The sequence below is a fragment of the Castor canadensis genome, chromosome 15 (assembly GCF_047511655.1).
Source record: "Castor canadensis chromosome 15, mCasCan1.hap1v2, whole genome shotgun sequence".
NCBI lineage: Eukaryota > Metazoa > Chordata > Mammalia > Rodentia > Castoridae > Castor > Castor canadensis.
Window position 1 is genome coordinate 52,527,620 of NC_133400.1, and position 17,628 is coordinate 52,545,247.

Genomic DNA, 17,628 nt, shown 5'->3' on the forward strand with positions numbered 1-17,628 from the left:
CATAGGTGTCAGCTCTGCTCTTCAGCACTTAGAAATTTTTAACTCAGGTACTCCTCATAATGACTTTGTGAGGAAGGGGCTGTTACTTTCATCTCTGTTCTACAGGTAAGGAAACAATGGTTCAGAGAGAGAGGCAAAGTGACCTGCCTAGGTCACATAGGTAGTTTCAGTGGGTCACATTCACACCCAAGTTGTGGCTCCAGTGTCTGTCTTCTTAACCACTGTATTTGCTGTTTCTCCAGTGCATCTTAACAGCTGTGTGTTTTACTAGCAGAGACTGGAGCCTAAGTGAAAGAGTGACCCCTCCCCACCCCTAACATTTTTTTAGATCATGGGCAACAAATTTTAAAATATTTAGACTAAAACAGAGCCATCCAACATACCGTGTACCACTTAAAAAGAACAAGCTAAAATATGTTTCAGTGAATGTATCTAATGCTTCTATGCCTTCAGAGGTTTAAAGAATCACAGGACCCACATCAGTGGTTGGATGTTACCCTTCTCTGCTACATCCTAAGAGGAATCACTCAAACCAAAACCAAAACAGGCAAGCAGACCTAGGCTCAAGAGCTTTCCTGGTAGAAGGATTCTAGCGATTTCAGCTTAGTGGCGTAGGGTTTCAGGTCAAAAGAAACTTACATTGTACAAATCTCAATGAGTTAATGCCAAATCGTATTTAGGTTGATGAGATGCCCCGAAACCAAAATTCTTTACAACTTAACATTCAGGGTTTTTAGTCATAAAATTGTTAAATAGTTTAAAAGCTGACTTGACATTCCCTTGAAAAATTAAGGGTTCAACATATCAGCTCTTAGTTCTGAATCCTCAAACTAGCAGCTGGGGTGATCCTGAAAGGTCTGAGTTGCTTTGTATGACTAGCTTCGAGTTAATGCTCTGAACCTTCTGTCTGTGCCCACCCCGGGCTGTTCCTGCTCATTAGCCCACAAAGGTGATGTCTTAGATTAGAAGGGAATGCAGGCTGTACTTGCCTGAGTGCATCACCTGTCTCCTTCCCGACCTCATGGTTGTATTTTCTTAGGGAAACTAGTTCTTTGCAGTTCCTGTCACATTTTGATCTTAATGAAATGTGTAGTTGAAACCCTATAAGAAGTAGAAGTGAAATCCTTTTGCTTTGTTGTTGGGATTATTAACAACCATATCTCTAAAAAGACATCATCATATCAATTACTGGATTTTTGTGATAAACATAGCTTGTGTTGATTTTTGTTGTTTTTGTGGCCCAGACTAGCCTTGACCTCTCCCGTCTTGCCTCAGCCTCCCATATTGTGGAATTGCAGGTGTGCCACACCTTGCCCAACTGATAATTTTGTTTATGGTAGATGTTTGCCTCTGTGAGGGAAATTCCTTAAGGATTTTGAGAGCTTGCCACCCATTTTATAGCTTTTGATAGATTGTTATTTTTTAAATATGTCTTATGTGATTTTGGGGTAATTGCTGTAAGAGATTAAAAGAGAAAGAGAATTGTTTTTGATGCTTTTGGATTGTCTTAATGAGAATGTTGTGATTCACTTGATGTGGAAATGTCAGGTTAAAATGAACACTTAAGTTGTAACTTGAACTTTTCTTCATGCTCTTTCCTATACAAGCACCTAATAGTGTGAGCTCAAGAGAGAAGCCTAAGAACAAGTCTGAACACTAGAGTTCCTGACTCTTAGTTATTTTTCTCTGACTTGATGCTGTTTAAAAAGTGAGAGCTAGCTGGAGAGGGTCAGAATGCTTTATTAGTGTAGTGCCCTCTAGCTGTGATTTAAGGAATTCGGTACCCAAAATACTAACCAGTATTGATTAGTGTTTGAGAGGAAATTATATTTGTGGCATTGTTTATGTACTTCTCTGACTGCTGCAAATTTTCATAATTTTGTTACAGAAGGAATTTATTAAATAGAAAGCAGATGTCAAAGCATTGAACAGGGCATTTGGTCTTTAATTGGCATCAAAGCTTCCTGACTAAATTCATGAACTGTGTATCCCCAAGGATTTTGCTAATTGTGGGCAGCTCAGGCAGGCAATTTCATGATCCCTAAGGGCTTATGGTTGCTGAAAATGACACTTACATTGGCAACATAGCATCAGGCAAGTAGGAACTTGTTTGCATTATTTGATTTTTTTTCTGACCATGAATTATCCAGATCGATGTCTACAAATCATGTTTCCCAAGCTGTTGTCAAAATCCACTTATCACTCAGTGTGTAATTTAAACTCTTATTTTCTTCACCATTACCTTTTGGAAGTGCTTCTAAAATTTTCCACAGAACTCAAAACTGAGGTAATTGTGAAAGAACCAGTCATAAGAGTATACAGGCATAGTATTAAAGGCATTTTATTATTATTAAATTACTGTTTATTAGTAAAGGTTGTGCTTTCAAAAGCATCAGACAATGTTTCCCTTCAAAATGCATTTTGTCCTTAATAAAGGAATACTTTTATTTAACTTTCCTTGCTAAAATTTAAGCAGATTAGCCAGGAGATTTTAAATTAGCCTTGGCTGCATTTTCCATTCCCCCCAGGTCAACTATATCCCAAGAATAGAGAAAATGGGACAGTGGGTTTTTGACTTGACCTTAGAGCATAAAACTAAGATGTCACCTAATGACAGGCTTCATTTGAAATAGAGAGCCATACATTCCATACTTTACCGAGGTCCCATAGTTTTATGGACTCTGGAACAATCACAGTGATGCTTGATTGTAAATGTGTACTGTTCTCCTGGTGAAGAAGATTGGGGACTAGGAGTGGTGGTGGCGGCAATTTATATGTATAAGAACAAAGAAGTTCATTTTATAGTAAAGTATTTTTGTCCTGTTGGTGGTGGTGGTAGTGTTAACACTTCTCATTAAAACGTTTTCTTTCTGTTGCCTGATCTCATATGAAGGGTTGATGTTCATTGGAAGAATTTTGAACCCTGTGTAATTGACTTTGTCTTGTTGCATTGTTTTCTAGCATCCTCCTGGACAAATAGCAAGGAAATACAGTTCGTGCTGCACTGTTTTCCTTGATGATAGCACAGTCAGTCAACCAAACTTCAAGTATACAATTAAATGGTGGGTATGAAGATTTCTGCCTAACTGAATGCTCTTTCTGTTCTTTACACTGATGCTGGCTGGTTGTGGGCTCTGGGAGGGGTGATAAAATTTGGGGAGGGGAGGAACACTGAAAATGAGGAATTCTTTTTAAAAAGTGGCTTTGGTTGGTTGTTAAGATTTCAGTGTTTGGAATATTTCTGCATATTACTATTTATATAAAAATAACATTTTTGTTTTATTATTTAACTTGTTTTTATTATATCGTATCATAAGTTATCAATATCATACATAATACCTTATAAATACAAAGACAGTAAATTATTGTAATATAATTGAGTACAAAAATAGATAATTTGCAGTTATTGATATAAATAACAAAAATAGAATTATAAAAAATTCAGTTTTCTAAAGAGTGTTTTTCAAAGGACAGTGCTTATAATTACAATTATCATCATGCAAAAAGAACATTTTAAATTATTTTAAATATAGATGACCTCTAAGATACATTTTTTAATTTTTGTGCATACCTTTTACCCTTTCATTGTTGATTGAAGACATCTTGGCATAATGCAGCTCTGAGTTTGCCTTCTAAATAAAACAAGGCTCCTGTAGTCCCAGTTGAGGACTTGGGCTGCAGTTCACTAGACCTTCTGGCATAGTAAACTGTGTTGCCTGGAGTTGAGAGACTGCCCTTGGCTCTTTCATCAGCAGAGAAGATTCTAGCGGAATTCAACATGGGGCTTTAGTTCTGTATTTTCAAGTGGACTTTAGGAGGGAGGAAGGGGGTGCTTTGGATCAAATCACTTCCCTTTTGGGGGCTTCAGTTTCCTGAAGGCAGGGAGCACTGGTTTTTATTTTTATTTGTTTTAAAAATTTTTCTAAAATTTATTTATCATATTATTTTACTGGGGGTACATTGTGACATTTACAAAAGTGCTTAAAATATACATTAGTTAAATTCACCCCCTCCATCATTCTCTGGTTTTTCTTGTAATGTCAGCAGCCACTCATGGTAGGTATCTCAGAGCACTTGAAGTGTTGGAGCCTGTGGTCAACAACCCAAGTGTGAGGAATCTGGGATGCTGTATTTGTATGCTTGTTTAAGAAAGTACACATTTAATGGCAATACATGTTAGGTATGAAGTGATCTCTTTCAATGAATCAAGTTTTTAAAAGCCCCTTTCTGAACTCAACTACATGTGACAGTCCCAGCCTTGGTCAGGTAGTGGCTACTACAACAGCTTCGATGTACAGTGTCCCATCACTTGGATGGCGATGCTTTTTCTGTAGAATTCATTCTCTGTAGGGCTGCATGCTTCTGAGATTCTAATGGAAATGTAACCTCTCCCTCATTGACCTGGCCTTTGAGTATAGTAAATGACTAGTGGGCATAAACCCAAATGGAAAAGATGTGTTCTAGCTGCACAGTGTAGGTTTTTGTGTAACCTTATACTGCTCCTCTGGGCTGAAATTGACTGCTGGGAAATGGGTGGCCAGTGTTTCTTGGAAGTGTTTTCTTGATTAAGTGGGTTGGCCTTGTGGAGAGAAATAGAAAGCCCTGAAGATGTGTTCACCATGTTGCTCTTGGTACCTGCTTGAGCTCTGATAGTCCAGGATGAGAGCTGCCAGCTTCCCCGTTCTTCCCAGGAAGTGAGATGTGACACCAAGGTAAAGTCAGCCTTGTTTTCAAGAACTGTGGGAGCTCTTGAGACTCACAATGGATCTGACTCAGTTCTGAACATCACCCTTGGATGATTTAAAATTGCCACTGGTTTTGACATAGACACATGAGAGCCTGGTAGGAATACTTGGTAACAGTTGGTAGTTCATTGGTCAAGCCTGGGAGGAACAAGCGCCTAAGTTACAAGTATGTCTGACTGGTTCCAGCCCAGACTGCTTAAAAACACTCTGATGTTCACTATCTCTCTGACATCTGGGGGTAGCCTGGGTATCTGGACCTTGAAACCACCATAAGATGTTCCAATAAGCAGCTAAGGTTGAGGAACCTTGGTGTAAGGGGACAGCTGCCTTCCCCCTTCCTTACCAGCACCTCCTTGAAATGCTTGAATAATCTCTGGGCTTAGATGTAGAGGGAAAAGAAGCTTAAAAGCAGCAGCAGTTAGAATTACCTAACTGTGGAGCCCAAGTAATTCAGTGTAGATAATGTGGCTCCCCTGACCCAAAAGACATTTTCTTTGCACCTCCCAGACTTGAAATTCCTTCAGTTAATAGTTCAGTGGCTTTAAAAAGTATCATCTTTTAAAATGTGTGTCTGGGATCTGGGTAGGTGGGCCCCAACTAAAAGGGAGGGCATCAGAATCCATCTGGCAAGTGCCAGCATTTCTCACTTGTTTTGGTTATGATCAAGGACGAAACCTTTACTCTAGCCAGGGGCTTTGACACTTAAGAGAAAGGGGATACTCAGAAGGGAGAGGAATGTCCAAATCAAAGATAGGCTGATTGCCAGTAGGCAATGAGTTAGAGATTTCTAAGATGTTTAATTTGTAGCACGTCTTTTATATAGTGTCTCTTTCACAAGTGATGAAGCTTTTATTTCTGTGGAGCAGTTTATTTCTAAATTTCACTTGAAGTTCTGTTGTTTCTAGAAAAGACTTAATATTCCCAGGAATGAACATTGAAGTGATTTAATTTGAAGAGTGAATTTCCTGATCAGTGTTCTGAATGAAATAGGACTCTTCAGGTGTTTGACTTTTATATAAATATTGATGTTCAGACTGTTATCAGATAATATATGAAATACTGAATACATTTATGATGCATTGAATTTCTGTGTTTCATTTTACAGTGTAGCTCTTGCAATATATTATCACATCAAAAACAGGTATGTGAATGATGAATTTTATGCTGAACACATCACACATTATCTTCCTTTATGCCTTCCAGTTATTTTCTAGCTGCCATAGCCTTTGGATTTTATATTCTTAACTCATATTTTCATAGACTTCCCAGGGAAGTGCTGAACTACTGTCAAGTCACAGGACACCAATGGGTATTTGTGGTTGAAACAAAACATTCTTGAGAATGTCCAGCTGCCTCTTCATTCATTATTTTCTGTATAATTTATTTAAACACTCTTTTATAACATGTTATTTTAGAATTATTGTATATGCAGTTTTAACATGAAGAAAATGTTAAATTTATATTTTGAATTCAGTTGAGGAAATTTTGGTATACGAAACATAAACTATGTTAACGTAGTAGAAGTCCTCTCTCTAATATAATGCACCTGGCAATGTTTCAGTTAATTTAAAAAGTCGTTTAAAACAGGGAATTAAAAAAAATCTACCATAAGCATTTTATTTCAACACAAAATATGTAAAGAATGCATTTATTTGCCAGTTTATTTGCAATTCAATGTTAACTGTTTCAAATCTAGGACATTAAGCCACATCTATAATTCATCCTTTCTAAGTGGTTTTTGTTTCCCCCAGTTGTAAGAAAACTTAAAGACATTTGTAAAAACATTCTGAATATCGAATTTTTCAGGTTTTGGCTTCACTTAATCTATAGCAAATTTATTTTCAATGATTTTCTTTAGCATCCAAATTATCCACAGCATCCTGTTGGTTTTCAGAACAAAGGCCTCTGTTATTGCAGTCATTTCTTACTGAATAATGTGATATTTACACGTATAAGTATAATGAGTACAACTGGTATGAACTAGTTAGGTAGCAAGCATGGATCTTAACCAGTGGGATCCACAACACCTTCAGGCTGCTCCCAAATGGGGAGAGTGGGGTGGGAGTGGAGGGATAGCCAAGCTTCCAGCAAACAGTATTCTGGGAAAACACAAGTATCTGAAGCGGACACCTGGAAAGGTATTCTCTATCATGATTCCATTCTGTAGTATAGTTGTGACTTGTGGTTTACTGTGGTGCTAGAGAATTTTGGATGTAAGGACTTAAAAATAGCATAGCTTTGGAATCTTTTTCTTTTATTAGTTGTTCAGGTATTTCATTGTGATGTTTACAGTGTGCTTACAATGTATCTTAATTTGATTCACCCCCTTCATCATTCTCCCTCCTATTTCCTTCCCCCTTTGAACAATTTAAACCATTTTTGTTGATATATTTTTACATGTATATACAGTGTACATCCATCATATTTGCCCTCCTTCACTCTCTCCATTTAGCCTTGGAACTCTTGAATTAGAACAACAGTGAAAATGTACATTTTGTCTTGCAGTTTATTTCTATGGTAGAAAAGTTTTTAAACTATGAAGCCTTAACTAACCTATAATATTACTACTGTAACTCAGATGTGCTTTGAAACCAGTTTTGCATTAGCATCTTTAAGAGATTTCTCAGTTTTGTTTTTGTTTTGGTGCTGAATCCAGGGTTGCATGCATGTTAAGCACATACTCTACCACCGAGCTCCACCCCAGCCCAGGTTTCCCACTTCTTATACTATCATAGATCCTTAAGTCGTGGATCCTCAGCCAGAGGTGGTGATGATAAGAGCCACCTTTAGTAAGTGCATACTCAGAATTCTTACCATTTTTACATGCATTACTTCATTTAGTTTTAATAGCTCTGTGAAGTGATATTGATAGTATCTCCATTTTACTGGCAAGGAATTAAGGCACAGAGAGATTAAATAATTATATTAAGAGCATATAAGTAGTAAATTGAGTAATTAGGATTTGAACCCAATCTATTATCCAAACCGTTAGTCTTACTACTCCTCTAGATTAGTGGCAATAAATTGGACCAAAAGTCAGTGAAGTTCAGCCAGAAAAACTGAGCATTTGTAGACATTCAGATTGATTGACACCTGTAAGTCTCTAGGGAAGTGGAGGTGTGACTACAGAATCTTTCCTATGCAAATCATAGTGAGCAAACCTTTGGTGCTGGCTGGCCATAGAGCTATCAGCTTGAGAAACATGGTGCTCTCATCTGGGTTATATAGCTTTCCATGAAAGGGAAAGGAAATAGTCCACATCTCAGAGGATGCGGTCTTTTTTTCCCCCCACAGTCATTTTGGCTCACATTCTTAATCTCCACTTATATTTCTAATCTCTGCTTTCATTTTTACAATTACTTTTGGAGTAGCTGGATAGCTTTTCAGGGGCTTTTGTTCATCCAGAAAATTGAACAGGACCCCCAACTGCTCAGCAAAATGGGGTGCAGCACTAGGTTTGTGTCACACAGCCTCTTGAGAACCTTGCAGAGGCAATAATGGATGTGAGAGGGTCTGCTGGTTCTTCATGGCTGGGGCATGAAGTATCAAAGGATATGTAGTCAGGGACACCTAAAAGGAGCTGCCCATGCTTTCAGGCTCTGCTCTCAGTGTGAACCTTTCTTTGACTCTGGTCTATCTAAATCAATGCTGCCTGGGTTCATGCAGGCAAGTGCAAGTAAGCACAAGTGTCAGTACCCAGCACTCTTTGAAAATGGGAAAGATTTCTGTGATCTGAAGAGAAGTGAGAGTATTCCCTGAGCTTTAAAACAATTCCTATTGTCCAAATGCAGGAATGAAAATTGAGCTGTTTTGCTAGCTTACTCTTCTTTCATTTTTGGAGATAATGGTAAATTTATAGAGCAGAAAAGGCAGAAATCATAGTGTTTGATGTGATGGATGTGTGTTGGGGTGGATCTGGAAGCCTTCTGATGTTCTTTAGCCTCATTGACATTGGAAGCACAGACTATGGGAATTACATGCAGTGCACCAGAAGCAGTGGTTTCCACATTTGGTTTTTAAAGAACATGTTTTAGATAAAATTCAAATTATATGAAAGTGGAGCTGTCACTGGTTAGATATACAAGGTCCATACAGAGGCCACAGCCAGAGGCATGGTGCACAGTGGAAGTTTTAAATGGTTCTCTGAAGTGACCAGCCTGGAAACTACCAGCCATTCTTTTACAGGCTTACAGATTATTGAGTGAGGCCTTCCTACTTGTTGCCTCTTTTTCAGTGTGAGGTTGTGAAACTCATCAGTGAAGTAGTTGAGTTGCATGTTGTGACACTTTCAGATTGATCTCAAGGATCCATCAACTTTCTTTTTCGCCCTTGGTACTTCTTGTCAGCTACTATGTAGTGGTGTATGAAGATCTGTTGGCCTTTGCTCAGAATCAAGATGTTAAAAGAAATTTAAATCTTTTGCTTGATTTGGTTCATTTGAAAACTCAGAAAATTAAAGTGTAGATTTTTGCTTAATTCAACTGTTTATTTCCTTGGGCTGTTAAAACAAAAGGAATTAAGTATTGTCCACAAGAAACATAACTTATCCAGCAGTGTCTGTTATATTTTGTCCTGAAATATAGTTGAATCAAAGTGACTTTTGTATTTTGAATGGAACTCGTTTATTCTTAAAAGAAAACTCCATTTTCTGTTGTTTTCCCCACCAGGGACCCAGATGGAAGGATGCTGTTAGATATTTTTGATGAAAACCTTCACCCTCTTTTGGTAATCCCCTTGTGTTTCATGAGATTTTTTTTCTTTTGCTCCTACTGGGTGAACAGGTATCTGAAAATACTTCTTTTTCTAGAAATCTGAAGTGCCACCAGACTATAACAAACACAACCCAGAGCAGAAGCAGATTTACCGATTTGTTTGGACACTGTTCAGTGCTGCTCAGCTGACTGCTGAATGTGCCATTGTCACCCTGGTGAGTGCCTTCACGGCTACCACAGCCATCCCACGACAGCTGGGTGATCCAGTGGAGTAGGGGTGAGCAAGGGACTCTTCATTAGGTGACCCTGGGAAATGGTGGCAGCAGCTTTGATTCTGGGAGAATAGAGGATGAATATCCCAAAAGAGGGTGCAGTGTGTGCTTCACAGTCCTCACCTAAAATCATTTGTGAAATCACATTCAGGACCAGTAAGTGCTGAAATGATAAATGCAGGTAAGTAAAACAGTTGGGCTAAGGGGGAATAAGAAGAAACAAGGCCACCAGCTATTGACGTCAGTTCTCTCTTTTTTACTCCCTAGTAAGATTTTAGCAACATTAATAAGATACAATAAACATACACATCCTAAGATGAAAGGGGCATGTATATTGATGGTTTCTGATTGGTCACTTTTGTGTAAAAATAAGATATTCAGACAATGTGAAATTAGTTTGCATTTTTAATCAGATGTTCTACCACTTGAGCCACTCCACCAGCAAAGTAGGAAATGCTTCAACTATATATTTTTTTGGCAGTGCAGGGATTTGAACTCAGGGCCTCATGCTTGCTAGGCAGGCACTCTACCACTTGAGCCACTCTGCCAGCATAGTTTGCATTTTTAGACTCAAGAAAAAATTAAAATCTGTTCTGAGATTCTTTTAACTTTATGGTCTATTCAGGTCAAATTTTATTTGGGAAATAGGTTGAACATGTCAGTCATGAGAAATGAGCTTTGCCTGTGAATGCGCACAGAAGACCATTCTCTCTGGTTTCTGAGAATGGTTATTGTCTTAATAGAAATTTTACAGGGGAATCTTAGATCCCTGCCATACCAAGAGCCTTTAGGTTAATCTATAGTAAACCCATTTTGCTTATTCATTGCTCCTCATTGAACTTTCAGGCTAATTTCAGACATTCAGGTAATCATTAGGTGATCTGGAATAGTTATAGGTTCTGAGATTGTAATCGAGACGTATATTCATGTTGTTCACCATAAGATTTCGGGTTCTCACCCGAAATGGTCCAGCAATGCCCATATAACCCCTCCTCAAGAACCAGAAGGACATCAGACCCTAATGAGATTTGTGTCAAGTTTCTCTTTCTGCCTCCCTACCCCCATCTCTCGGCTTCGTCTTGCCTCTGCTCTTCCCTGTAGGACGGTGGCACTAGTTTGAAGGTTGGCTTTTATTGGTTCAGATTGGATGTGCAAGAAAATAGCTGCCCCAACCCTGTGTCTCCATCACTTTTCCATTTAAGGCCTAACCTTGGCTACTAGCTCAATTAGTTTGGTTCAGAGTTTAGAGAGGGAATGAATTTTGATTGGTTCAGTTGCTTTGGCCCTGACCCTGAGGAACCAGGAGCCTCTTAACCATTATTTTTCTCTTTATATGTCTCTGTCAGAACCTGCAGTCTGCAGTGGTTCTCTGTCCTCCTCAAAGGAAACACAAAGAAGGTTCTTTTATGACCTGCAGGGCCCTGCAAGACTAGGCCAGTTTTTGCGTCTCAGCTGAGTTCCAGGACTCTCCCTCCACTTCTGCCTGTTGCCACCCCACCACTTCCTGATCCCTGAACATACTGGGCTCAGCCCTGCCTCAGAACTCTTGCCTGGTGTCCTCTCTCCCAGCTGTTTTGTTCATGCAGCACCTTAGCGGGGCTTTTGCTTGAAACCTTCCTCCCACCAAACTCCCTTCTCATCATTTCTTGCTCCATTTTCTCCATGGCACTTATCATTTCATTAAGATTTCATTTATTTTATTTTTTGTCTGAGCTCCAGGAATAGTATTTCTTTTGTCTGTTTGGTTCACTAGAATATGACCAGCATCTAGAACACAGCCTGGCACATAATAGTTGCTCAATAGATATTCATTACATATGTAAAATAAGCATGATAATAACTGCTTACTTGCTGAAGTAAATGTAAAGTGTTGATATACCTCACATTTTGCCTGAAACACAAGCAACATTCGGTAACCATTATTGTCTTTCCTTACACATACTCTGCCATTTCATTGCTTCCATCATTAAGATAAGTCTTCTGAAGGAGGCAGGCTAGACTGAGTGTTGCAGAGGAGACTGGTTCTGTCTGAAGTACAGCAGTGATGGGAGCTGGAGGCGGGGGAGGTTTGTAAGTGGTGGATGGAGAAGAAATGCAGGTGGCAAAATGAGAACTAGCCAGGCAAGAGGAGTAGCATCCCTCCTTTCACTTGTGTTTTTATGGCTTTGTGGAGATCCGGCTCACATACACGGTGCTCACCATCTCAAGGGAGCACTTCAGCAGTGTGGCAGCCATCATGGCAGCTGACTTCAGAATATTTTCATCACCCTTGCCCTTGACTGTTCCCTCCCCATTCCCAACCCTGCCCCAGGCCTAAGGACCTGCTCATTTGCTTCCTGTCTCTTAGAGTTGCTCAGTTACATTGCATTTAAATAGGACCAAATTATGATCATTTGTGACTGGATTGTTTCACTTAGCATGTTTTCAAAGTTCATCCACATTGTAGTGTGTTGGGGATTTTGTTTTGTTCCAAGCAACATTCTGTCATTTGAGCACACTGTATTTTGTTTATTGTTCATCACTTGATAGACACTTAGGTTGTTTTCACTTTTAGGTGCTGTGAATGAATCATGCTTCTGTGAACATCGGTGTTTTTTGTGGGGATCAGCTTTCATTTTATTGGTATAGATCTAAGAATAAGATTTCTGGGTTATAAGTACGTTTAGCTTTTTTTTTGGTGGTACTGGGGTTTAAACTTAGCCTCATACTTGCTGCAGGCACTCTGCCACATGAGAGACTTCTTCCCCAATCCTGTGCTAACATTTTGAGGAACAGACTGCCTAATACCCAGAATGGCTCCACCATTTTATATCCCCATCGACAAGGGATTTCCACTGTCTCCATAGCACATCATTGGCAGCACTTGTTCTTGTCCTTTATATTTTAACCACTCTGGTGGGTTTAAATTGGTTCCACATTGTAGTTTTGGTTTGTACTTCCCTGAATTGTCAGTGATGTTGAATATTTTTTCACATGTTTATTGACCATTTGTATATTTTCTTAAGAGAAATGCCTATTTAAATTCTTTGCCCTTTTTAAAATTTGAGTTATTTTGATTACCAGATTATGTGTTTTTATGTATTGTGAATGTTATTCCTTTGTCAGGTACATGATTCACAAACAGTTCGCTTTGGTCATTTTACCTTTAGGGGAGGGAGCAGTGCTGGGGTTTCAACTTAGGACTTGTGTTTGTTGGCAAGCTCTTCACCACTTGAGCCACACTCTCAGCCCCTTTTTGCTTTAGTTATTTTTCACATAGGGTCTCATGTTTTTGCCCAGGGCTAGCTAGCCTTGGATTGTGATCCTCCTACTAAGTGTCTTTCATAGATGAGACTACAGGTATGTTCTACCATGCCTGGCTTGTTTATTAAGATGGGGTCTCACCAGCTTTTTCCTGGGACTACCCTCAAACTTTGATCTCCTGATCTCTGTCTCCTGAGTAGCTAGGATGACACTCAGTCATAGTCATGCCTGGCTTTCACTTTCTTAGTGGTATCACTTACAGCACCATAGGTTTTCATTTTCATGAAGCTGAATTCATTATTTTCTCTTGTCACTTGTACTTTTGGTGTTTTATCTAAGAATATAACTAATGGTCATGACTTTACCCCCCTATATTTTCCTTTAGGAGCCATAATTTTAGTTCTTACATTAAAGTCTATCCTCCATTTTGAGCTAATTTTTTGTGAGGTGTAGGGATCCAAGTTCCATCTTTCTCCTCCTCCTCCTTGGTGGTTACAGGAGTTTGAACTCAGGTACTTGCTAGATAGGTGTTCTACCACTTGAGCCATGCCCCCATCCCCTTCACCAGTTTCTTAGAGGTCTACCTGGGTTATTATTTGAGTTTGATTAGTTAGTTTCTGACTTTCTAAAAATTAATTTCATCTACTCCATCCAGTTTGTTGCTATACAGTTGCTCATAGTATTAGTTTTACTCTTTTTCTTTTCTTTCTTTTTTTTTTTGGTGGTGGTACTGGAGTCTGAACTTGGCCTCAACAGAACCTCTTCTTGCTCGGATGACTAGGTGATAAATCATCTCATGCCAAGCTAATATTCTGTCCTATGGGAAGTGTGCTAGGGTGAGGTAGACCCCACCACACCAAAGGTGAGCGAATCAAGCTGTCTGTTCACAAAAGTGTCAGAGCTCTCCCATATATGTGTGCCAGGACTTGCAGACAGGGAAAGCAGTCTTGAGCTTTCACTAAAGTGCAACTCCTTGAGCTGCACTGCATCCACAATATCACCACTGCTAGAAGCATTCATTGAAAATCTTTTTGATTGACTGCTCCCACAATGGCAGGTTTTGGTTCCTCAGTGGGTTTGCATTTAAACCCCTTGTCCTCATTGTCTAAACATAAGAACCCCTAGGCACCAATTGCCTTCCAAGGAACCCAGTAGACCCACTTGTGAATTTTTTTTTGCACATTCCCTTTATTAAAAAATATATTTTGTTCCTAAAGGTAAAGTCACTCAAAACATTTACATTAATTTATGGTTTCAATGTTTGTCCACTCCATAATTACTCCTTTTAATCATCCTCTCTGAAGCTGACCTTGATCATTCTGGATCACAGCTGAGAAGTACTGCCCACTTTCCAGCTGAAAAATGTCACTGGATTATGGAAGAAAGGTAAAGAAAGCCCCAGTTCCCCATCCTTGGCTCTTTTAGTGGAGACATGGAAGAGAAAGGCAGAAAAAAATCCAAACTCTTGTGTACTATTTCCTAACTTCTTTTTCTAGAGTCATCAGGATTAACTGAAATAAACCTATCTGTTCAATAAAAAAAAATCATATTTGTCTATTTTGGCAAATCCATTTGTTTTATTTCTCTTAAGCTCTGAAGATTACTTGATAGAAAAATCCATTTACTTTTTCTTAGTTTATGAATAATTCAAAGAAACTCTGCAGAACATCATTATGCTCTAGCTTGAGATTTTATGCAGAACCAAGTGTTTGTTATATGTTCTTCAGGTTGCATTGTGTAAATATTTAGTTATAATCATCACTTGCTTCATACTTTTGGCTCTTATCTTTTGACAGTAGGCATTTTTTTTGTTAGAGCTGAATTGGATAGCAAATAGAATGGTACCTCAAGAATTTTCACTACATGTGTTTCCCAGTATTTGTAATATGACATTTTACTGAAGTAGTGCTTTATAAAACTTCATTTTCTTCTCTGAGTCTCAGCTGAATGTACACTAAGGATTAAAATGGGTGCCATAATCATCCAATTGAGAAGCAGAAAGTATTCATGACTTGTTTGATGTCATACTTTAGGTAGTGACAGAAGATAGTATCAAGCTTAGAATTTTTACCACAAAGGTTGGCCAACTTGGTCAAGTATATCAGGGAGCAGAGTCTGGACTTTGACTCAGCTAGACCTTATTTATTGCTAAAAGTACAATTGTGCTCTGCTTGCTCATGGAAACACGAGTCTTTTCTATCTTGTTTACAGTCTCAGCTCCATCAACTTGCACAGCACTTGGAATGCAATAGTTAATTCGTACTTGTAAATGAATGAATAATTGAATGAAGTGAATAAATGATGCATGGACAGATGCTGAGGGTCCACTCTAAATAACAATGCAATGTGACTCTTGTCCCTTTTCCCTATGCTTCTTTTCTTATGCCTTGAAATAATATTTGAAATTTGAGACAATGGAGTTAGGGAACTAACTAGGGAAAATGTTTTTTCATTTAAACCCCTTATTTCTTGATTTACACTGCTACAGTATTAAATCAGATTAATTTCTCTGCTAAGCCTTTGTATCCATGTAGAACCTGGCTAGAATCTGAGAATGTTTTGTGACCTGGTTCTTTCTCTGCATTTGGGAAACTGCTTTAGAAGGCTGGAAATGTATCTTCACACACACACACGTGCACACACAGACACGTGCACACACACACACACATACAGAGAGAGAGAGAGAGAGAGAAAACATTCTCCATCATAAGGTTTTAGTTTAGAGCATTCTCTACTTCCCAGTCCCATAGCTGTGGATTACTTTAGGCAGGCAGGAGACCCTTTTTTGGAGGTTTTCTTGAATGCTTAGCATGTCCTTAGAAGAGAGGAAGCAGCCAAGGACACAATCTGCTGGACCTTGAAGACACCATGGAAACAAGCAGACACTAGATTATTATTTCTATCACTTTTTCTACCTCTCTAAATGTAGTTAATGTTTTGATACAGAGAACTCTCAAAGAAGAGAGGACAACTGTCTTCTTTCTCTCTTACCTCAACTTTCTACCCTACAAAAGTTTTGTAGCCTCAAAAACCAAACTTGTTGGCTGGCAGTCTAAAAGGATTCCTCATATGGTAGGCTGTCATATCATTTTTGTGATACCCAGGGCAGTGTTTCTTTTGTTTTGAAACCTAGGTATGTGAAATAGAGGTCTGGGGTTGAAATTAATGCCTACCTGTCACGTGAGAAGAAATAATTGGTATAAAATGTAGTAAAAAATGGCTGTTCACCTGACAGTATTGTGTCCTTTTTTTGGCTATTGGTTTTGGCTGCTATTTCGAGAAAAACATCATGGGCAAGTTCATATTTCTTAGACTACATCTTTATCACCTTAGTCAATCAAACTCCCAAGAGATGTTAGCCTGGAAGTCATCGCTTGTGCCATTCCTCTGCTGAGTACATGACTGTACATAACATGACAAGTTAACACAGATGTAATAATGAGTCTCCCTTATCCCCAAGACCAGATCTTCTGGGAAAACATCTATATCTTTTGAAGGATTGGAGATTGGTATAATGAGTTTTAGTCGGGGGTTATCATTTTGAATAAAGACTTTTATAAGTACAGTTACCCTTGGTGCATAACTTACAGGGGAATGTAGTTGCCAAATGGGTTGCATTGTAATCATTGATTTTTGAATGTTGAACATATTTTCCTTTATAAAGAATATTACAAGTAGTGTTTTAGATACTAGTTCTAGCCTAGTTAAAAAATCTAAGGGAGTAGAACTATACTGTGTATTTTCAGTGAAAAGCAATAGAAAACACAGTTTTAAGCACTACTAAGGAAGTAAAATAGAGGGCCAACACAGTTGAAGGAGATAAAGTTTTACTTCGCTTGGTTAGGAGCAAGTGAATGGGCAGATGAACTGATCCCTCCAGGCATTTTTAAGTGGCCTTGAAAACATTCAACAAACTGGACTTATTAGAAAAAGTTCCTAAAATAGCCTTGCTTTTTTTCCCCCTCTGTCCCATTAACACATTATGTTGAGTAGTTTTCCACTAACTCTTGGGTGAAATTTTGTGAAGATCTCAGGCATTTTAAGTTACTCTTTATTCTCTGGTACTTACTAGTCTTCTAAGTCAAGTCCATGATGATAATCTAAACCTGCTGTTCTCCTTACATTTTTCTCCCATTACCTAACCAGAGCTGGACCAAGGAATGGAAGCTTGGAGTGTGGGTGTTTCCTTGAATAGTTTACAGGGGTGTGATCTGCAAAGATGTTCCTTGTCCCTTACCCCTTCCAATTTCTCTCTCTGCTCAGCTGCCAGAAGCTGAGCAGCCTCCTCTGCCACGTGCTCCTACTGCCACCATGTTCTGCTTTGCTACAGCAATGGAGTCAGCCAACCATGGGCCAAGCCTCTGCCACTGAGCCAAAGTAAGTATTCCCTCCTTTAAATTGTTTCTCTCAGGATTGTAACAGTGATGTAAAGTTTAACATGGACTCTGTTCTCAATTCCTGGACTTCACTCATCTCTCCAGTCACTTTGTCCTTTGTAGCAATCCTATCAAGAAACCCCTAGGTTTATTCCCAACTTTGTGGTACACACCTTCTCTACATAAATCCTAATTCCTACCTTTTTTTTTTCTGTATTGTTTCTGTGGACCAATCTAGCCATGGTGTCTTATATCAGCCTTTAACTTCTCTTAAACTCTG

At 38.8% G+C, this 17,628-nt stretch overlaps 1 protein-coding gene across 1 annotated transcript in view; it reads left to right on the forward strand.

Annotated features, from left to right (window-relative positions):
* LOC109678014 (cyclin-Y-like) overlaps positions 1–17,628 on the forward strand; it is a 201,499-nt gene that overhangs the window by 163,862 nt on the left and 20,009 nt on the right. Inside the window, exons 6-10 of the mRNA XM_074056153.1 lie at positions 2,962–3,062; positions 5,851–5,886; positions 9,413–9,470; positions 9,553–9,672; positions 17,236–17,349. Coding sequence (XP_073912254.1) covers positions 2,962–3,062; positions 5,851–5,886; positions 9,413–9,470; positions 9,553–9,672; positions 17,236–17,343 — 423 coding nt within the window. The 3' untranslated portion in view covers positions 17,344–17,349. The remainder of the gene's footprint in view (positions 1–2,961; positions 3,063–5,850; positions 5,887–9,412; positions 9,471–9,552; positions 9,673–17,235; positions 17,350–17,628) is intronic.